Here is a 22,961-nt window from a genome sequence, read left to right on the forward strand (position 1 = left end):
TTGAACCACCAGCCTTCTGGTTAGCAGTCAAGTGCTTTAGCCACTATGCTACCAGAGCTCCTAAGATGATTATTTAGACACTGAATAAGCTATTTTTTATTTGTAATAGATTTCCCAAATGCTATCATTTATACATATGATGTATCCCATTTGCTTGGAAGAAAAGTACTTATGGTCTAATTTGTCTTTAAACGTGAGGCAAAGAGAGAACAAGCATTACTAGGCCCATTTTATAGGTGAGAAACTGAGAACACAAGGAGACTGCCAGACTTCTCAAAGTTATAACCAAGAATAAATAGCAAAGCCAGGACAGAGCAGAAACTGATGATTCCCAAAGCTTTAGTCACATAGGACTTCTTTAATTACACCTGTAATTGTCATGGATCTTATGTTTGAAACAGTTTTGTCTTCTCCAAAAGAATCCCTACATACGTTAAAGCCAAACAACCAAACTCACTGCCGTCGAGTCAAATCCAACTCATAGCAACCCCTCCTTGATTTTCCAAGGTGGTATCTCTACAGAAGTAGACTGCCCAGTCTTCCATCTGAGGAATGACTGGTGGTTTGAACTTCTGGTAAGCAGGCAAATGCCTTAGGCACTATGCCACGAGAGCTCCCTACATCTGTTTTTAATCAATTAATGGTATATAAATGTATCAGCCAGCACTTTTTGATCAGAACAACCAGTAGTAAACCAAGTTGCTATGACTCTAGGGAGAAGCAATGAAAAGTGATTAACTTCTGCAGCCTTTCTCTGGATAAATATACTGAAGTTTTTGTTGATTTTTAAAAAATATTAACAATAAGTCCTGGAAATCCACTACTATCTTTTTGAACTCCTAGATTTCCAAGGAAAAAATGCCCTTATCAACTTCAGAGTAGTTGCTCTCAAACTTGAACATCACCAGAATACCCTGGAGGGCTTGTTAAAATCCAGGTTGCTGGATTCCACCCTTAACTTTCTGATTTGGTAAATCTATGATGGACCCCAAGAATGTGCATTTCTAACAAGTTTCCAGATGGTGCTGAATGGCCAGTTTGAGAGTAATGCTCTAGTTGCTGTCCCAGAACTCTAGCTCTTTAATATATTGCCTCTTGGTCCTTATCTCTCATAACCAATGGACCTGGGTTCTCTCCCAGGATTCAAGCCCTGCCTGGCCTGTAGAGAGGAACTCCTGTGAGAGGAGTTAGGCTCACCAAGAAAGCACAGTCCTGCCTCTGCTACCAGAGCTGCTGCCCACCACCAGGTACCTACTCTGAACTGAAGAGTCAGACCCCTTTACTTAACTGACTTCTCAGTGGCCTCACTGAGTGGTCAATTTCTTCTTTTCCTGGGATCCTATACCAATAATCTTGAGGATGACACAGGACAGGAAACTTTTTGCTCTGTTATGCATAAGATCACCATGAGTCTGACCTGACTCTATGACAATTAGCAACAACAAATTGGAAGAATGCGGACAGAGTGTAGAGCAGGGGACTGCAGGAGGCCTGTTCCTATCTCAGAATCTTTTTCTGAGCTCTAAGTAAGCAAATGTTTATAAACACAGCTGACCTAAATTAGCTAGAGCTGTGGGGACAGAAATAGGAACAGCGAAACTAAACTCTGAGGCGAGAACATGAATTCCCTTGTGAGAAGAGATTAATCTTCCTCCAGGGGAAATGAGTTAGATGTGTGGCTGACTAAATTTATAACCATATTTTAATTTGAAATCACATTAAGTTATTATTTCAATTTAGAAACCCAAATTTCTTGTCAATCTTAAATGTCAATGTCTTTTAAATACATAATGTTGCCATTTGATATTCCCGGAGCTGGCAGCAAAAAAAGGTCCTTTATGTATTTTCCAAAAAGCCAACTAGTGATGGGGTGGGAAGCATTATAGTTCTGCCAGTCCATTAGGGGAGGTCACTAACACCCACATTCTCTGGAGTCACAGGAACAGGCAAATATCTATTCCAAGGCCATGGCAGAGTAGTCTGACATGAAGCCAGAGCCGCCATATTAACACCTCTTAAGCCCCAAGGAGAATAAAAACCAAAACCAAACCCACAGCTGTGGCGTCAGATCCAACTCATAGCGACCTTTCCTTATCTGATGCAGTTATCACTATGGAAGTAGATTGCCCAATGTTCCTTCCACGGAGTGGCAAGGAGAACAGCATGTAGCAAAATACAGTGTGTGAACCTCTTTCGCTTTCTTCCAAAGTCCTTGTTAAATGGACATAGCTTCTCTCACCCTGTGGTAAAAGAATCTGGAAGACATTTTTTCTCCTGGTATCAGAGAATTGGACTGTGTGATTCATTTCACAGGGGAGTAATTAATACTGAGAAGTGATGAATTATAGCTCTACAGAAAATGCAATGTTTCTTAGAACAATTAACAAACCCTGTTAATAAAATTTGAAAAGTCTTGGGCACAAAAAAGACCAAACAACCTCCCCCAAACCCCAAGTCCCATTAGAACCAATTGAGTTTGGAATGTAAAGGATAGCTCAAGAAATATACCATTTCCTTTAGGAAGGACTTATTGAGGAAAAGGATGTGCTATTTTTTTTAACCACTTAACAAGGTAATACTAAGATCAAGTCCTTTTCTGGATCATGGAAGTGATTAGCCACACTAACACGTAATGCCTAATTAAATGACCACCAGGCTATACGACAGGTGAAAATATGTTTGTACTGATTTTAGGCAGATTTATAAGGGTTCACTGGATTTAAAGCAGAAGTTATATGATCTTGTTGCCTGGAGAGAAGGGAATTGTTTTTCAGAAGAGTCTCAATAAAAGTTGAAACTGATCAAAAGCAAGAAAGGACTGCTCCTTACTAAAAGATAATGACAAGAACAAAACCAGAGATGTATGAGTAATGCAGTAAAACTTCACATGTCTCCAAAAGACTTCTCAGAGGCATGGAATGAAGAGAAATGAGAAAAGGACATCTCAGGTGACAGGTTTTACAGAGAAGGCTGTTTTAAGAGTGGAAAGCAACAAACAAAGAAAATCTGATGTAAGACTAGTGAAAAATGTGATATTCAAGCAACATATTCATTTTTCCTTCCTACAAGAAGGGAAGCCTCTTGATCTATGGTCAAAGTGAAGAGCTTGTAATCTATAATTGGCCCAGATGGGCCAGCTAAGATTATTCTGCAAGTTCCTTTGGTGAGGCAGGGAGATTTGTAAGGAGCATGCTTCAGTAGCTTCCCTAGTAGGCTTCTAAATAGAGGATAATATGTTCTACTAGACACCAGAGCTACAACTGACTCTGGTGAAAGTCCAACAAGTCCTTCTGCAAACAGTGCTCCAATTTAGTATAATTTTAAAGGCTGAATGAGGCATACTCACACACAGGCTCTCTCTCTCTCTCACACACACACACACTCACATATGTGCACACATATACACACACAGACACAAGTTCCTATGTGGCCAGCAACTCAACTTTCATGCCAGCCTAGGTTTGAGAAAACATTTCACTGCCCATAGCGTAAGATTGGACATCCATTGGAGCAATATTAGAACTCAGAATCACGTGATTCATCAACTTGTTCAGACTCAATTGTCAGAAAATATCAATGCACTTTTGTGACTTTTCATTAACCTCATTACTTACAATGAAAAGTGATTGTTCATGGCTTTTGTTTAAGATTGTTCCATGAGATCAGGAAAACTAATAACAATGTAGAGTTTTGCAGAATAATGTTCATTTCCTTTGCTGAGTCAAAAGAGTTCACCAAACTCCATAACATACTACACAAAACATTGTTCCACATCCAAGTTTGGCGAGTAGTGACTAGGATCTTAAAAGCTTGCAAACAGCCATCTAGATGCAATGATGGGTCTCTCCTCGTTCAGAACAAAGAATGAAGAAAACCAAAGATGCATGGAGACAATTAGTCCAAGGGACTGGTAAACCATGCAGTCAATCCTCAGCATATATGACTATGACACCAGAAGAATTAGATGGCGCCCAACCACCACTGTCAAACACTCAGAGGAGGATCTATGTAGGAAATCCTGGATAGAGTGGTAGAATAATGTGGAACAAAACTCATTTAAAAAAAAAAAAAAAAAGGACCAGTTTTGCTGGTCTGATAGACCCTGATGCAACCACTGAGACTATGGCCCATAGCTGCCCTTCAGGTCTGGAATTGAACCCATTCCTGTGGTTTCCAGCCAAACAAAAGACAGGTATATGAGGTGAACATGTACACTAGGTAGATACACTCCTTGGAGAGAACAATCATGGGAGACAGAAGGGCTCTCTATGGACAGGGAGACAGCTCAAGGAGCAGGAGTGCATGGAGGGAAGGATACAGGGAAGAGGTAACTATGGGAAGGAAGTGGGAGGGGAGCTGTTGCATTGTGGGAAATTGTAGTCAATGTCATGAAACAAAGTGTATGTAAACTGCTGTATAGGAAATGAATTTGCTCTGTAAACTTTCACCCAAATCACAATTAAAAAAAAAAAAAAAAAGTTCACCAAAGTCTCATGACACAGTCATGAGAAACAGCATATGTAGTAGAAAAAGAAGAGCTGGATCCCACCAGTTGACACTGATGCAGTCATCCAGGTTCTTTAAAACTATAGTGTGCTGTGATAGAAGGAGCTCTGATGGTACAGTGCCTAAGGCATTGGATTGCTAACCAGAAGGTTGGTGGTTCAAATCCACTAACTGCTCTGCAGAAGGAAGATGGGGCAATATACTTCTGTAAAGATATTGCCTCAGAAACTCAATGGGAGTCACTATGAGTCAGAATTGACTTGATGGCTGTGAGTTTGGTTTTTGGTTTTGTGCTACGATGGGCTAGTGTCTCCTAGGGGTTCAATTTTTTTTTTTAATATCATGCCTTGAAAGAGGCTATGGATATCAGAAAACCTATGCTCCTAGCCCTGATTGTGTGACTCTGTCAGTCAATATCTGTGGACCTCAGTTTCCCCATTCTATATGGAGTAGGAGAAAGACGTCATGGTCTCCAAGGTCCCTTCCAGCCCTCAAAGTCTGGTTCTGTGTTTCTCACTCAAAATCTTGGTTGTGTGTGCCTGATCAACCAGTCATTATCTAATGGCTTTGGATAAGCCATTTGCACCTCATCCAAAATACAAATTCCTTCCTACAATATAAACATCACATGCAGATCACAGCTATCACGAGGCTTTTACATCCAAGGGCAGAGTGAAGCCAAAGAAGGTCTTAGCTATCCCAGTCTACTTCAAAAAGAAGCATTACTTCCATCTCTAGTTTCCTACAGGCTCCTCTATTTCCACAGGAACTTGGAATGCCCTGCCTCCACCATCTCTTCCTGTTGCATATTCTGCCTCTACTGCTTCTCCTGTTTTAGGCCTAAATCCTGCCTTTCTATATATGCCATGGCTTTAGGAGAGCTGGTGTCCTCTAGGCCTTTCCTCTTTAATTGCTTGTTGGCCTGATAAAGGCAATCACTTCCACATTCTGCATAGCTCAGCAAGCACACCAGCCAATACTCTGATGCTGATTGATGCTTCTAACCCCTACTCTGCTCATGCCTTTGTTTTTCTGTTTCAGCACTGAAAAGTCCAACTGAATTCCATGAGCAAAGGAAAAATTTGGATAGTGACAAGGTAATTTTTGCAAACTGCTTATTCCTGGACTCAGCCTACAGGGTGTGCATCTCTAAATGCTAAACTTTGACTAAAGCATGTAGAATTCCTAAAGTAAACTCAATCAAGATGCCTGCCTCAAAACTATATGGAATCTGACTCTTATTAACTGAAAGCCATTGAAATAGTATCCATTATATTAGCTTTGAGAAGCAGTGGTGGTTTAGTGGACCCTCTCTTTACAGGCGTGAGATCCAAATTCAATTCTCAGCCAATACACCTCTTGCACAGCTACTGCCTAACTCTCATTGGAGGCTTCTGTGTTGCTATGATGCTGAACAGGTTTCAGCAGAACTTCCAGGCTAAGACAATAGGAAGAAAGCCCTAAGTGATCTACTTCTGAAAATCAGCCAACGAGAATCCTATGAATCACAACAGTCCAATCTGTAACCAATCACAGGAATGGCCCAGGATCAAGCAGCATTTCATTGTGTTGAGCAAGGAGTCACCATGAGTGCATACTGACTTCACCACAGCTAATAATAATAACAACAATATTAGCTTTTAATATTAGTGATATTTTTAGATTATTTGTTAACTGTTAGTGTTATTTTTTAATTTAAAAGAATGTTCCCAATCAACCATGGTATTTCAGAAGGGCAGTATTTGCACAGGGAGATAGCTCAGAAGGCAGGAATGCATAAGAAAGAAGGGCACAGAGAAACGGTAACCACAGGGAGGAAGTAGGAAGACAGCTGTTACAATATGGGGATTTGCAATCAATGTCATGAAACAAAATGTGTATGAACTGTTGTATGGAAAATGAATTTGCTCTGTAAACTTTCACCCAAATCACAATTTAAAAAAAAAATGGTCCTAATCTTTCTCATGTGGGGGGCTCATGGCACAATCAATGCCCATGGAAGCAACAGGCAAGAAATGAAACAATGTATTGCACTGGGCAGATCTGCTGCAAAAGACTGCTTTAAAGTGTTAAAAAGCAAACACACCATTTTGAAAACTGAGGTACACCTGATCCAACTCATGGTATTTTCAATCACTTCATATGCATGTGAAAGCTGGATAATGAATAAGGAATATTGAAAAATAATTGATGCCTTTGAATTATACTGCTGGCGAAGAATATTAAATATACCATGGACTGCCAGAAGAACAAACAAATCTGTCTTAGATGAAGCTCAGCCAGAATCCTACTTAGAAGTGAGGATGCTGAGACTTTGTCTCACATACTTTGGAGATGTCAGGAGGGACTAGTCCCTGGAGAAGGATATCATGCTTGGTAAAGTGGAGGGTCAATAAAGGAAGACCCTCAGCAGTATGGATTGACACAGTAGCTGCAACAATGGGCTCAAGCATAGCAATGACTGCAAAAATGGCACAAGATCAGGCAATGCTTCATTCTATTGTATACTGGGTTGCTGTGAATCAAAACTGACTTGATATCACCTAACAACAGTAACACAACATGGCAAGGATGCACCGACCACCAAAAAGACATGAAAAAGGAAAGTAAAGTTGGTTTGCAAGTTGCTTTACTTTTCAATACAGTCCTTTCTTAGCAACAGTCAGACTTTTAAAAATCCAATTCAAACATAAGGCAGGATTTATGGAAACAGCATATTTGCAGGAAGGGTGTGTGTCAGGGTTGTGTCCTCTGACCATATTTATTCACTATGTATGCTGAGGAAATAAGCCAAAGAGCTGGACTATATGAAGAAGAATACAGCATCAGGATTGGAGGAAGACTCATTAACAACCTGCAATATACAGATGACAAAACCTTACTTAGTGAAAGTGAGGATGACTTGAAGCACTTACTGATAAAGATCAAAGACTATAGTCTCCAGTATAGATTACACCTCAACAGAAAGAAAATAAAAATCCTCACCACTGGGCCAACAAGCAGCATCATGATAAATGGTGAAAAGATTGAAGTTTGAAGTTGTCAAAGATTTTATTTTTCTTACATATACAATCAACACCAAAGGAAGCAACAGTCAAGAAATCAGATGATGTATTGCACTGGGCAAACTGTAAAAGACTTCTTTAAAATGCTGAAGAGCAAAGATGTCTTTTTGAAGACTAAGGTGTGCCTAAGCCAAGCCATAATATTTTCAATTATCTCATATGCATGTGAAAGCTGGACAATGAATAACGAAAACCGAAGAAGAGTTGATGCTTTTGAATTGTGGTGTTGGTGAACAATACTGAAAATACTGCCAGAAGAATAAACAAATCTATCCTGGAAGAAGTGTACCCAGAATGCTCCTTGGAAGTGAGAATGTCCAGACTTCATCTCATCTACTTTGGTCATGTTGTCATGTTGTCAGAAAGGACCATTCCCTGGTGAAGGATATCATGTTTAGTAAAGTGGATGGTCAGTGAAGAAGGGAAGACCTTCTGCAAGGAGGATTGACACAGTAGCTGCAACAATAGGCTCAGGTTTAGCAAGGATTGTGAAGAAGGCACATGACCAGTGTTTTGTTCTGTTGTACATAGGTTTGCTTTGAGTCAGAGCCAACTTAACATCACCTAACAACAACAAGCTCTGGTGGCGTAGTGATTAATGCATTTGGCTGGTAACCAAAATTTCAGTGATTTGAATACACCAGCATCTCTGCAGGAGAAAGATGAGGGTATCTACTTCCTTAAAAATTTACAGCCTTGGAAACCCTATGAGGCAGTTCTACTCTGTCCTAAAGGTTGCTATGAGTCAGAATCTACTTGATGGCAGTGAGTTGTAAAAGCAAAAGGAATTCTATTTATTTTCCTTTTTGTTTTTTGCTTGTTTGTTTGTTTTGGCTTTCTTTTTTCTTTCTTTTTTTTTTTTAAATCATTTTAGGTGAAAAAATTAGCATACTTTCCACAGCTTCATAACAAATATCTGAAGCCCGATTTCATTAATTATATATAAGTACTGTTTCACAAACATCAGTTGTTTATTGAATGAGAAGGAAAGACAAAGGGGGTATCTTTGTGCTGGGATTTCTTTGTCTAAGAGTTTTAGTCTCATAAGTAGTCTGTAGTTGGAGATGAGGAGCAGGTTTCTACAACTCTTCAAAGTTGCTTGCAAATGGAAGTGAATTCCACTACTTGGAGAATAACAAAGAACAGCAAACTTTCTTCTCCCAAAACTGTAGTGATCTCCAGATCCCTCTCAGGTGTCAAATAAGCAAACCCAAAAACCAAACTTAATGCTCCCAAAAGAAGATCTAGTGAGATAAAAGTCAAGAACTAGAAATCAGGAACAGGGCAGTGGTGGTTCAGAAGTAGAATTCTTAGGAGTCACTATGAGTCAGGTGGACTCCATGGCACATATCAACAATGAACAACACCCACCAGCCACTCCTTGGAAGGAAGGTTGGGCAATCTACTTCCATAGTGATACTGCCTCAGAAACCCAAGGAGGGGTTGCTATGAGTTATGTCCAACTTGACAGCACATAACAACAACAACAACAACATGCTAGGAGGAGGTGCTCTGGTGGCGTAGTGCCTAAGGCATTTGACTGATAACCAGAAAGCTGGTGGTTCAAACCCATCAGCCACTCCTCGAAAGGATACCACTTTGGAAACCCAAGGAGGGGTCGTTATGAGTCAGGTCCAACTCACAGCATATAACAACAACAGCAACAATGCTAGAAGGAGTTCTGATAGCAAAGTGCCTAAGGCATCTGACTACTAACCAGAAGGAAAACTGGGCAATCCACTTCTGTAAAGATTTAACACCTCAGAAACACAGTGGGGGTCTCTATGAGTCAGAATCGACTCATTGCCAATGGGTTTGGTTTTTTTCCATAGGCTAGACCAGAAATTCAAGCTGGATTCAGAAGATGGGAGAGAACAAAGGATATCATTGCTGATGTCAGCTGGATCTTGGCTGAAAGCAAACAATACCAGAAAGACAGTGATTTATTGACTATGCAAAGTCATATGACTGTGTGGATCATAACAAATTATGCATAATATTGCAAAGAATGAGAATTCAAGAACATTTAATTGTGCTCATGAGTAACTGGTACATAGGCCAAGAGGCTGTCATTCGAACAGTACAAGGGGATATTGCATGGTTTAAAATCAGGAAGGGTGTGCATCAGGGTTGTATCCTTTCACCATATGTATGCAATGTGAATGCTGAGCCCAAGCTGAACTATATGAAGTATGAGGCATCAGGATCGGAGGAAGGCTCATTAACAACCTGCAAAATGCAGATGACACAACCTTGCTTGCTGAAAATGAAGATGACTTGAAGCACTTACTGATGGAGAATAAAGAGTACAGCCTGCAGTATGGATTATACTTCAACATAGTAAGAAAACAAAAATCCTCACAACTGGACCAATAGGCAACATCATGATAAATCGAGAAAAGACTGAAGTTGTCAGGGATTTCATTTTACTTGGATCCACCATCAACACCCATGGAAGCAACAGTTAGGAAATCAGACATCATATTGCACTGGGAAAATCTGCTGCAAAAGACCTCTTTATAATGTTAAGAAACAAAGATGTCACTTTGAAGACTGTTGTTGTTAAGTGCCGTCGAGTTGGATCCGACTCATAGTGCCCCCTCCTTGGGTTTCCAAGGTGGTACCACTACGGAAGTAGATGGCCCAACTTTCCTTCTGAGGAGTGGCTGGTGGGTTTGAACCACCAGCCTTCTGGTTAGCAGTCAAGCACCTTAGACACTATACTACCAGAGCTCTACTTTGAAGATTAAGCCATGGTCATGTATTTTCAATATTCTCATATGCACGTGAAAGCTGGAAATGAAAAAAGAAGACTGAAGAAGAATTTATGTTTTTGAATCGTGGTGTTAATGAAGAATACTGACAATACCATAGACTGCCAGAGAACGAACAAATCTGTCCTTTGTCTTACCTACTTTGGTCATGTTGTCAGAAGGGACCATTCCCTGGAGAAGGATATCATGGTCGGTAAAGTAGAGTGTCAGCAAAAAAGAGGAAGACCTTCAACAAGATGGATTGACACAGTGGTTGCAACAATAGGCTCCAGAATAACAAGGATTGTGAGGATACCACAGGATGGGCAGTGTTTTGTTCTGTTGTACATGGGGTCGCTGTGAATTGGAGCCACCTCAATGGCACCACACAACAACAACAACATTCTAGACTTGGATTGGATCCCCATCCTATGTACCGCATGTGCAGCCACTATGTGTCTATCAGTGGAGGACTGATGTTGTACGTTGCTGAGCCAGCTTCAAAGGAGCTTCCAAACAAAGGAAGAAAGGTCTGATGATCTACTTCTGAAAATCAGCCTTACGGATCACAAGCATCAGTGGTCTATTTGATGGCAGCTAACAACAACAACAGCAAAAATCAGGGATCTGAGGTGCAGTTTTGCCCTTGCTATTGTCTATGTCATCTCTACAGAGAGCTCCATGATTAAAGAGATGATGAAACTCCATAAATAACACATCTCTAAGTGTCCTTCCAACTCATTGTAGGTCTGAATTTACATGCTTTATATTCTAGCATTTCCTAAAAGAAAAGTTAGGTGAATAAAGGGAGAAGAGTGTATGTGATCATGTTATACAAGAAAGATTTAGGCAATATTTCATCTCTGAAAACCTAGTGATTTTGGGACTGATATAAAAGGACTGATTATATTACAAGCAGCTTGGTATCATCACCATTTTACTTATATGTTCCTTACTTAGTCCCTGGAAGTATTCAAGTTTGTAGCCCTGACATAGACCAAAGCTATCTACCTCTTAATCTTATTTGGCCATCTTAAAATTACTTCAAATATTCCTTCATCAAAAATTAGGAGACCATCATCTATGACAACCTTCAGAAGTATTTCCCTGACTCAGTAAATACTCAATGATTTTAGCTGAGGGAAAATAGTAAATAATGTTCTCAAATTCAGGAATATTTAAAAGAGAGAGAGAGAGAGAGAGAGACCAGGGATATTTGTACTTTTCCCCTTTGAGAGAACCTGAGATGTTTTAAAGTTAAACCTAAATGATTCAACTATACATCTTATTTACTGACACTGATTCCAGAATTTATTCTATGTTTGTCTTCTACAGACTGAGGACCACTTGAAGCACAAGGTCAGAAACAGATCAGAAAGTGCTGACTTGGTTAATATGCACATACTCCAAGGTAAGACTACACTAAATCCTATGCCAGGAGGTACTCATTGAATGGTGGGTTATGTTTCTAGAACTCTCTGTCTCTTTAAAATGTCTCCTCTGTCATGACAAAGCAATGTTTACATCACGTAAACAATCCAAGTGGGAGGCTATACAACGGTTAAGAAGGTATCAGATTTGGGTTCACATCTCAGCTGTGGCACTTCCTAACTATGCAGCAAACAAACAAACAAACAACAACAACAAAAAAAACAGTTGCCAAGGAGTCATTTCTGACTCATGGCAACCCCATGTATGTCAGAGTAGAACTGTGCTCCATAGAGTTTTCAATCTTTAATTTTTCAGAAGTAGATCCCTAGGCCTTTCTTCCAAAACACCTTCAGGTGAACTTGAACCTCCAACCTTTCAGTTAGCAGTTAACCATTTGCACCACCCAGTGACTTCTCCTAACTCTAAGGCCTGGGAAAATTATGTAAATTCTCTGAGGCTCAGTTTCCTTATATGTAAAATAGAGACTATAATAGCTGTAAAACGGAGATAATAACCTCTTAAGATAAAATGCAATGATTAAATGAGGTATTATATTCTGAATTGCCTAGGTATTATATTCTGAAATATCTAATGCATAGGAAATGTCCAACACATGTTGCCAATTATTATTAACCTGGAAAATATAAATGTATATATTCATTTGGGAACATGATTGGGGTCCACTAGCTGCTTCTATAGTCAGTAGGTAATTGCTATGCAAGCAGTGGCATCACTAGAAGTGTTGGGGGGGGTGCAAACCACATCGGGTAACACTGCCAGAGAAGGTGAAACCAAAATGAATGTGAATAAGATTTTTGTGGAGTGCTTCAGGAGAAATGTATTGTTTTTATAAAACTATTGCTGTACTTAGTTAAAATAACAAAAGCATTTTTCATAAGCCCAGCTTACATGTATTGATATATCTACAAGGCTAAAATTCTATGCTAATTTACTTTTTGAATCACCTAATATACTGGGTCAGAGCTGTCATTATTACCCAATTACAATGACACCTTGAGACGTGGTTTTGTCTGCACGTGCTATAAGCACATGCTGTTATTTTGATGATGCCAGTGTTTTTATAGTCACTGATTTTATCAAATTTTCTATATTTTAGCTACAATATTGTGGTTATTAGTGTTTATGAACCTATATCAGTAACTTTTTTGAGAATGAAATAGTAATTAAAGGAAAGGAGAAAATTTAAAAATAAAAAAGATGTCTGCTCAGTTTCTAATAATGTCATTCAATGCAGAAAGCTTTTACAAAACAATTTTATTGGTATTATTCATGTAATAAAAAATATTACATTTAAACAATTTACAAGTATATTTATCATATATTATTCTATAATTAAAATCGATAGTAAACATTAGTAAGGATTCCATATGGTCTGGTATAGGTGGAGACTCATGTATGGCTGGGGGTGGTGACACCATGAGTTAATCACACTGGGTGATACCAACCTTGGTAATGCCACTGAATGCAAGTCCTGGTGTGCAGGAAATGACAATCTGAAAAAAATTGATGCTGATCACCAAGTTCTCCTGGGGTGCCATAACTATGTTGGGGAGTGTAAAATGGGAGAAACACCTTACTGGCCTTGATAATTTGACATCTGACTGAAAAAGGAAACACTTCTGCTCTGTGAGCTCCCTTCATTGAGATAGGAATCCCCTAGGTCACTGATCCTGACCTTCAAAGAGTCCAAACCCACAGAAGGACAAATAATACTGTATTAGTTCACTATTGTAAAAAGTTAAGGGAATTTTTATATATGGAAGGAAACTTTCTTTGTTGGGGACTAAGGATGGGAGGGGGGTGGGGGAACACTGCTACATAGGTAGAGACAAATATTGATTTCAGTGAAGGGAAGGGCTATGTACCAAAAGTGAGTAATCAACACAGTGGTACTGAGGAAAAGGAAGACAGAGAGAGGTACAAGGGAGGTACAGACAACAACGATGTATAGTATACTTTTTGCATGTATAGTACTACTGCATTGTCAGTGATGGCAAGCATTGATCTATGGATGGATAGATGAGTGCACAGGGTGAATGATCAGGTATGTCTAGGCAGCGGGGAGTATGCCCATGACCATGTATAAGGCTGGCCAAAAATGTGTGTATTTGTAGGTGCTGTAAGAATGTCTAGGTTTATAGTAGAACAGACAAAGGGCAAGGTTGTGGGCACTGCTTGGTCACAGCCAGCTACCCTGAAGGAAAAAGTAGTTGGACCTGTGGGCTCGGGACCATGGTCACTAGGGACATCAAGCTCAATCGGGGTAACATACTACACAAAAACATTGTTCTACATTCTTCCTTCTGTGGTGAGTAATGACTGGGATCTTAAAAGCTTGCAAGCAGCCATCTAGATGCAATGATGGGTCTCTCTTTATCCAGAGCAAAGAATAATGAGGAAAACCCAAGCACCAAAACAATTAGTCCAAGGGACTAGTAGACCATGCAATCCTCATCCTATATGACCATGAGACCAGAAGAACTGGATGGTGCCCAGCTACCACTGTCAACAACTTGGAAGAGAATTGTTGTAGGAGATCCTGGACAGAGTGGGAGCACAATGTGGAACAAAAGTAAAAATCATTAAAAAAAAATTAAAAAACCACCAGGTTTCCTAGTCTGTTAGGGCCTACTGAGACCCCTGAGACTATGGTCCCTAGTTACCCTACAGGCCTGGAACTGAACTCACTCCTGTGGCTTCCAGCCAAACAATAGACAGGCGTGAACATTTATATTGGGTAGATACACTCCTTGGAGCAATTATTCATGGGAGAAGGAAGGGCAGTGTTTACACAGGAAGACAGCTGGGAGTGGGGAGAGTGCATAGGAGGGAAGGACACAGGAAAGAGGTAACCTCCGGGGAGGAAATGGGAAGAGAGCTATTATATTGTGGAGAATTGATGTCAATATCATGAAACAAGTTATATATGAACTGTCATATGGAAAATGAATTTGATCTGTAAACTTTTACGTAAATCACAGTGAAAATAAGAGTCCAAATCCTAATAGGACAGTTTGTTGTAAAGTATTATTTCATTGCATGAACACTGTATTGGATGTCTACTAGGGGCTGGCTTTTATGTGAGATCCTGTGGATACAGTGATGAATAAGATTTCTCCCCACAAAGGATTCTCATAGTATAATAGAGGAAACAGAAATGAAACTCAGCTATCATAATCCATCATGAAAAGAGAGAAAATGCATAGTGTTGTGGATACATGCAGGAGAATCAGAGAAAGGGGGCATCTAAATCAGACCAGAAAGAAGAAGAGTGGGGAAATGAGCTAAAACCTGGAAGCTGAGTCAGGAAAAGAAAGGCAGAAGGGTATCACAGGCCAAGGGAACAGCATGTCTAGAGGCACTGAGCACTGTGGCTCTAGCATGTAGATTTCCTTGCAAGACTCTATATTACCTTTAAATAGCATGGAATTCCTGAAATATAATGAAAGTTGTGAATATTGGTCCTTTGATCAGCATCACTTCTGCTTTAGTCTGGTTTCTCAAGACCTAGCCTCTTCCAATCCTGGAATCGGTGGAGTGTTATCAAACAAAGAACTGTCTCCAGAATGCTTAAGAACATTGACAGGGTTGGGAAGAGAGGAGAGGACAGTTTAGAACTCAAAGGAAGGCCTCAGTAGATGTGAGGCATTGACCTGGAAAAGGTAACCAATGGGTACTGAGTATTCTAAGAGGGATAAGGGAGGGTGTTTCCCAAGAAAAGGTGACAAATAGAAATTTTACCTCTTTGCAGTGGTGTCTAGCAGCCTGGAAGCAGCTGTTGTGTCAGCATCTTCATAATTCACAGCTGTACAAATAATCAAAGAAATGCTATTTCAAATGAGATATAGACTTCAATTATCAAATTGGTAGATAAAAATAAAAGTATTATGTGGCAAGAGTATGGGAAAACATGCATTCTCATACACTGCTGGTGGGAGAGCAAGTTGGGTCAGCATTTCTAGAAGGCAATTTGGCAACATGCATCAAGATCCTCAAAAATGTACCCACCCTTTAACCCAGTGATTCAATTTCTGGCATTTTGTCCAAAGAAAATAATCAGGCATACTTAAATACAAGGATGCTTATCATGGAATTACTTGATGGCAAAAAATTGAAAACAGTGAAATGTCCAATAATAGAGGACTGATTGAATAAATAATGGAATATCCATATGATTGAATATCTTGTACCCATTAAAATAAGGCTTTCAAAGAATAACTATTCAATGAGAAAAATCTTACAGTATTATGTCTGATGAGAAGAGCAGAAGGCCCAACTATATTTAAAGTGAAATTTAGGGAAGAAAAAATAAAACCATAAACTATATTTATAGTCAAATTCTTGGAAAAAAGGAATATACATATAACAATAAATACAAATAGCTTATAAAAGACACCCACTGTAAAAAAAAGAGTAGACTCTATGTGGTGAGTTTCCCAAATCTTTCATCTACTTTTGTATACTTTTTTAATGTTTTCACTATTTTGACAATGAGTATATAGTATATAGGTCTTAACTACAACAATAACTAGTTGGCTAGATTTTCACCCAAGATCTTTCACAGAAATGAGGTAGGACCTAACCTAGAGCAGAGATTCAGTGTCAGCCGTATACAGGTGGATTTAAGACTTTGCAGGTGAACTTTCTCACCCCCAGATGATGAGAAACTGCCTGTAGGAGAAATTCAACATTAAAAGTGAAATAGCATAAAGTGAACTTTTGAAAAGCAGGAGATACATGTATGCCATTTCTAATCCAATAAAATTCTACTTAAAAAATCCCTCTGTTTAATTAATTAATTAGCCATTTTAAAGGACTTGTTTTTTTTTTCTTTCATGACTGACCAGGACATGTGACATAGTCAGTATCACAGCACTGGCAAGTCTAAACCCCTTAAAAAGTCTCATTACAACTAGTTATTATACAACCTACCAACCAACCAGTAAGTGTCAAATCTATTCTGACTCATGGTGGCCAGATGTGAGTCAGAGTAGAACTGTGCTCCACAGGGTTTTAAATCTCTGATTTTTTGAAAGTAGACTGCCAGACCTTTCTTCCAAGGCACCTCTGAGTGGAATCAAACTTCAAGCCTTTTGGTTAGTGGACAAGCTTGTTAACCTTTTGTACCACCCAGGGACCCCAATTATAGTGGTAGGCAAGATTTACTGGGGGTTCACCCTGTGCCAGGCACAATACCAACAATACCAACCAAACGAATGCACCAAAAAAAAAAAAAAAGTGCATTCTTTTCCAAAAGCTATAGCTCAATGTCAGCAAGCACCTTAGGCGCCATACATTGCCTGCTTATAGAATCACCAAATGGCATATTTTTCCACAAAGCCTCACAAAGCAAGTGGGCCTGATTCTCTATTTACCTTTATTTGGAAGTATCTTGTCTTTGGTGCTAATCCATGTGAAATAATGATGAGTGCGTCGAAAAATTATTAGGATGGTAAAGCACAGGATGACACAATGTTTCATGACCACAAGCAAAAGAATATAATTTTTTTCAAAAGACACCAAATTCTAGATTTAATCCTTTTCGTTTCACCCCTTCAGCCTCCACAACAGAGAGATCCATTCCAACCACTCAGATGAAGCTGAAAAGAGCCCGCCTTGCAGATGATCTTAATGAAAAGATTGCTCTCCGGCCAGGGCCTCTGGAGCTGGTGGAGAAGAATATACTCCCTGTTGATTCTGCTGTGAAAGAGGCCATTAAAGGTAGAACAAATGGCTTGTCTCTCCCTAGTGCTCAGAAACTCTGAGGCGATGGTGGTTCTGATGACCTAGGGGCTCTAATGGGGATAGCCTCTCATTACATAAGAGTCAAGCATTGAGTTGCTGTGCGAGGATTTTCCCCATAAGCAGAGGTCCTGGGAGTGAGGAAGGAATCCTCATACGTCCACTCACCCTTGAAATCTCGTACAAGCTGGGTCAACAAAGGTCAGTTTTGCTCTAGGCAGCCAGGTTAAGAATGGGACTTAATTTAATCCTTAAAATATCTTTCCTATAAAGTTCTTGAAACCTCATTGCTTGGAAGTCACAGCTTTCTTTTACTAGTTGTCATCGTGTCAACTTTGACTAATGGCAGTCTCATAAGTGTCAGAGTAGAGATGTGTTCCATGGAGTTTTTAATGGTTGATTTTTTAGAAACAGATCACAAGGCCTTTCTTTCAAGATGCCTCTCGGTGGACTTGAATCTCTAACTTTATGGTTAGTGGCAGAGGGTATTAACTATTTTTACCATCCAAAGACTTACCAGCCTTCGTTAGCCTCCTTCTTTTAAAAGGGGGTGGACTAGTAACAGTGGAAAGAACACTGGATCAGATACAGAATACCTAGAGTGAAACCAGTTTGGCACTGTGTGTTGAGGCTTGCCCAAATCACCACTTCTCTCTGAACCTCATTTCCCTCAACACTGAAATGGAGATAACAATACCCATCATGCCACTCACTGGCTGTTGGGAGTGAGGTTTGGGTCGTATAACATGTGAAAATCTTCAACAACGCACGTGTGCTTTGTAAGATTGAAGTACAAATAAATACTCAAGGAAACATCAACATTAATTCTATCATTGTAAACTATGTAAAATCATCTTTTGAACTTTTTTGAACAATTGAGACTAAATAGACCCAGACAGTCTGAGAGTACTAAATTCATTCATAGAGGAATTAGATGGGAAAAGTACGGGGGAAAAAAGATCTTGGTAGTAGATCCCACTTTCTAAGGGTGCTTAACATCTCATTGGCAAACTTCAGTATCTCAGTTACACCACAGAGCCCTGAGGATTAGCCATTGATATTTATAAGCAATATCTAGCTAATATTTTGACATGTTGCCAAAAAGTATGTATAGAGGCAGTTTATCAAACTTATTGTAACTATTACAAACTTATTCTAACAAACTTATTCTAACATCTTCCTTTCACCTAGTCAGCCATTCAGAGCCTACATCAACTTTGCCTTTGCAACCTGAAAATTTGAAAGTATGAACCCTAAGAGAATCAATGTACCCATCCATTGTTGTTGTTGTTGTTGTTATGTGCCGTCGAGTCAGACCTAACTCATAGTGACCCCTCCTTGGGTTTCTGAGGTGGTATCACTATGGAAGTAGATTGCCCAAGCTTCCTTCCGAGGAGCTGGTGGTGAGTTTGAACCACCAGCCTTCTGGTTAGCAGTCAAATGTCTTAGGCACTATTGTTGTTGTTGTTATTTGCCGTCAAGTTGGCCCTGACTCATAGCTATCCCTCCTTGGGTTTCCGAGGAAGTATCACTACGGAAGTAGGATTGCCCAACCTTCCTTCTGAGGAGTGGCTGGTGGGTTTGAACCGCCAGCCTTCTGGCTAGTAGTCAAGTGCCTTAGGCACTATGCTACCAGAGCTCCTTGGGCACTATTAGCACCCACTAAATATCCCATGGTAATTTCCCCCTTTCTTCACTCTCCCTCTACCTCTAAACATCCTGTGCCTTTGGACTTTTTTGACTTACCTTGAGCCCTTAAAGGTGCACTATCTTGACCTTACTCAATAGAATGTAGGACAGGAAAAGATCTCCATTAGCCTGTCTTATTTTTTCCTAAAGCAGTCTATCCCATGCATATATATTTATTATTTGTTCTTATATGATAGGCAAAAAAAAAAAAAAGAACTTCTCATTTTAATTGCATCTTTCTTGTATTTTTAATCAGCTATAACATTTTACGTTTAATTTTAATTTTTTTAACTTAATATATTTAAATTTTAAAATATATCTTTAATATATTTTAATCTGATTATTAGTAGTTTATGACTTTTCCTCTTTTTTCTATTAGACATTTTCCCCCTTATTTCTGTGCAAAAGCTATATATGTAGAAACAAAAATGTTATATTGATGATAACATGTATATTTTTTTGTTTCAGTCTTAAATGGCAATTTCTCTAGTTGTTCATGCCTACATGTGGCATTAGTTTGGTTTAAAAAACTCACTGCCATCAAGTCGATTCTACTCATAGCAACCCCTCCTTGGGTTTCCAAAGGGGTATCTCTAGGGAAGTGGATTGCCCAATCTTCTTTCTGAGCAATGGCTGGTGGGTTTGAACCGCCAGCCTTCTGGTTAGCAGTCAAATGCCTTAGGCACTACACCACCAGATATTTTAAGAAAGTATTTTCTATTTCTATTCTCCTAATCTTGGAAAGAAGTTTAGGCAATCTACTTCCATAGTGATACTGCTTCAGAAATCCGAGGAGGGGTCACTATGAGTTGCATCCAACTCTACAGCAGTGAGCAAGCAAGTGATTCTCCTAAAAGTAGTTGGCAAAATGGAGGCTGGGTTTTTAAAAGCTCTTCCAACGTGTACTTAAAGATGATCATATGGATTTTTTTCTTTGACCTGATATGACAATGCTACTTTTCCTAATACCTCATCATCTTTGCATTCTTGGAGAAAAAAAAAAAAAATTCCTACATGGCAGACAATTACTAGTTTATGAGTTGTTAGTATTTTCTTTGGGATTTTACATCTATTGCTTTATGAGTTGGGATAATGCTAGGGGCTACAGAAACCACAAAATGTTGGTGGCTTGACCACCTGGGAAACCTTAGGAGGCGTGGCTATGAGTCAGATCTGGCTCAAAGGCAGTGGGGTGTTTTTTTGTTTGTTTGTTTGTTTTGACAATAGAAATTCATTTCTTGCTCATCAATAGTCAATAGTCTGGGGAGAGGGCCTTTCCTTTGGCAATTCTTTCAATACAGACTCATTCCATCCTGCTACTCTACCATCCACTAGAGCAGAGGTCCAAACTCTTAAAAGAACAGACAGTAAATATGTTAGGCTGTGGGTTGGCCACAGGGTAAAAAGTTGATTGAAGAGAGACAGGACAGAGTCAGAGTTCCATTAGGATGCTTATTCAATGAGAGCTGATGAAAGCCTAAACAAGAGTCATAGATGTGGGTGTGGGAAAAAGAGGATCTGAGAGATCATTGATTTGGAAAGATTAAGTGTTGGATAGAACAAGATGGTTTAGACAAAGGGAAGAGGCAAAGGTGACACCAAACTTTCTCTCTTGGGAAAATGAAAGTACCATTTATTTGTCAACATAGAGGACATGAGTGGGAAAATGAGACTTTGTGATTATTGCTGGGAATAACTATTATTGCTGGGGAAAAAAAAGATTTTGGGAAAAGTAATAAATTCTTGTCATTCTTATTTGAATTGTTGACATTGAAAGGCCCACAGGAAATCCATGGAGAGTGATTACACAGTGGGCTCTGTGGTCTAAAGTTCAGGAAAGAGGTCTAGAGCTCTAGACCTGGGAGTTTTCTGCACTTAAGGGAATTTCAACTAAAGCTTGCCCTTTGCTTCATATATATCTTCACTTAACAAATATTTATTATCTTCTAGTGGAAGAAACTCATCTAGGTGTTTGAGGCACATCTGGGGGAAAAAGGAAAAAAAAAAAAAAACTACCGTCAAGTCAATTCTGACTCATAGCAACCCTATAGAACACAGTAGAACTACCCATAGACTTACCAAGCCTGTAATGTTTACAGAAGCAAACTGCCACCTCTCTCTCCCATGGATCAGCTGGTGTGTTTGAACCTCTGACCTTTCAGTTAGCTGCCCAATACTTAACCACTGTACCACCAGGGCTCCTTCTGAGAAACAGCAGTGAACAAAATATACTAAGATTCCTGATCTAATGGAGCTTACATTCTAGTGTGGGAGATGTAGACAATAAAGAAAAACATAATAAACAAGTAAATAATTATTTTGCTAAAAGTGATAAATGCTATTTTAAAAAGAAGAAATAAAGCAGAATATTAAGAATCATGTTCCAGAGGGTGATGTATAAAAAGAGACCAAAAAAACAAACTCACTGCCATTGAAATGATTCTGACTCATAGCAACCCCCATAGGGGTTTCCAAGGCTGTAAATCTTTATGGAGGTAGATTGTCTCATCTTCTTCCTGTGGAGCAGCTGGTGGGTTTGAACCACTGACCTTCTGGTTAGCAGACAAATACCTTACCCACTGTGCCACCAGAGCTCCTATAAAAAGAGAAGACAGCTACAAATGAGACTCTCACATACAGTAAGATAAAGGCAAGGGAATTAGTGAACAATAAAGAAACAACTGGCTAGAGAAATATATGGAGCTTGTTAATTGACCTAATTCAAAGAAAGTCCAGAAGCAGAAGTGGACACCAGTAATAAGAAATGAGCACCTATTACTCAGCACCTGAAATCAGCATCTTTTGTGATGTTCTGTCAGATGTGCATAAGTTTTATGGAAAAGGTGGCAACATAATATGAAATGTCATAAAGACAGAGGGGTTCTACTGGTGATGATAATCCAGGCTCATTCTTTTACTTGCTACTTCTTTTGACCAAACTGACTCCTTGCTGAGGTGATGACCACTGTTGTGGCTGTGCTGTGTATCATTTTCCTGGCCTTTGTGTATTTTCTGTCCTCTATCCATGTGCCTTCCCAGATGTGTTTACATTTTCTGGTCCCCTCTGCAGTTGTTTCCATGATTCTGACAAGTTCTGAGCAGAGTGCTCAGTCATTATTTTCCTTTCTTTAAATTTTATTGTTATTGTTAGCTGCCACTGAGTCAGCCCCTGACTCATGGTGACCCCATGCACAATGAGATCGCACCACTGTAATCCTTAGTGTTTTCCTTGGCTGATCTTCAAAAGTACATCACCAGGCCTTTCTTCCTAGGCCATCTTAATCTAGAAGCTCTTCTAAAATCTGTTTAGCATCATCATAACAGGCATGCCTCTACTGACAAATAGATAATGGCTGGCTTGAGGTGCATTGGCTGGGAATTAAACCCAGGTGTCATTCATGGAAGGTGGGAATTCTGTTACTGAACCACCATTGCCTCTTGCTCCAGAAATTTATTAAAGAACCACTTTTCTTCAATCCTAAGGATCTCTTGTGGTGCAGTGGATAAGGCATTTGAGTGCTAACAAGCAGGTTGGGAGTTCAAACCCACCAACTGCTCTGCAGAAGGAAGATGAGGTAATCTACTTCCATAAAGATCTACAGCCTTGGGAAATAAGGAAATCAATACCATTTACAATAGCTACCAAAAAAAAAAAAAAAAAATACTTGGGAATAAATCTGACTAGGGACACAAAAGACCTGTACAAAGAAAACTACAAAAGACTACTTCAAGAAACCCTAAGAGATCTACATAA

The 22,961-nt window shown here is 39.4% G+C and overlaps 1 protein-coding gene across 1 annotated transcript in view; it reads left to right on the plus strand.

The window, feature by feature from the left end:
- Positions 1 to 22,961, plus strand: part of MYOCD (myocardin) — a 101,690-nt gene that overhangs the window by 8,422 nt on the left and 70,307 nt on the right. Inside the window, exons 2-4 of the mRNA XM_007948055.1 lie at positions 5,548 to 5,603; positions 11,660 to 11,735; positions 17,336 to 17,497. Coding sequence (XP_007946246.1) covers positions 11,720 to 11,735; positions 17,336 to 17,497 — 178 coding nt within the window. The 5' untranslated portion in view covers positions 5,548 to 5,603; positions 11,660 to 11,719. The remainder of the gene's footprint in view (positions 1 to 5,547; positions 5,604 to 11,659; positions 11,736 to 17,335; positions 17,498 to 22,961) is intronic.

This window comes from Orycteropus afer, unplaced genomic scaffold, assembly GCF_000298275.1.
Source record: "Orycteropus afer afer isolate SDZICR_OR568_19922 unplaced genomic scaffold, OryAfe1.0 scaffold00199, whole genome shotgun sequence".
In the NCBI taxonomy this organism is placed as follows: domain Eukaryota; kingdom Metazoa; phylum Chordata; class Mammalia; order Tubulidentata; family Orycteropodidae; genus Orycteropus; species Orycteropus afer.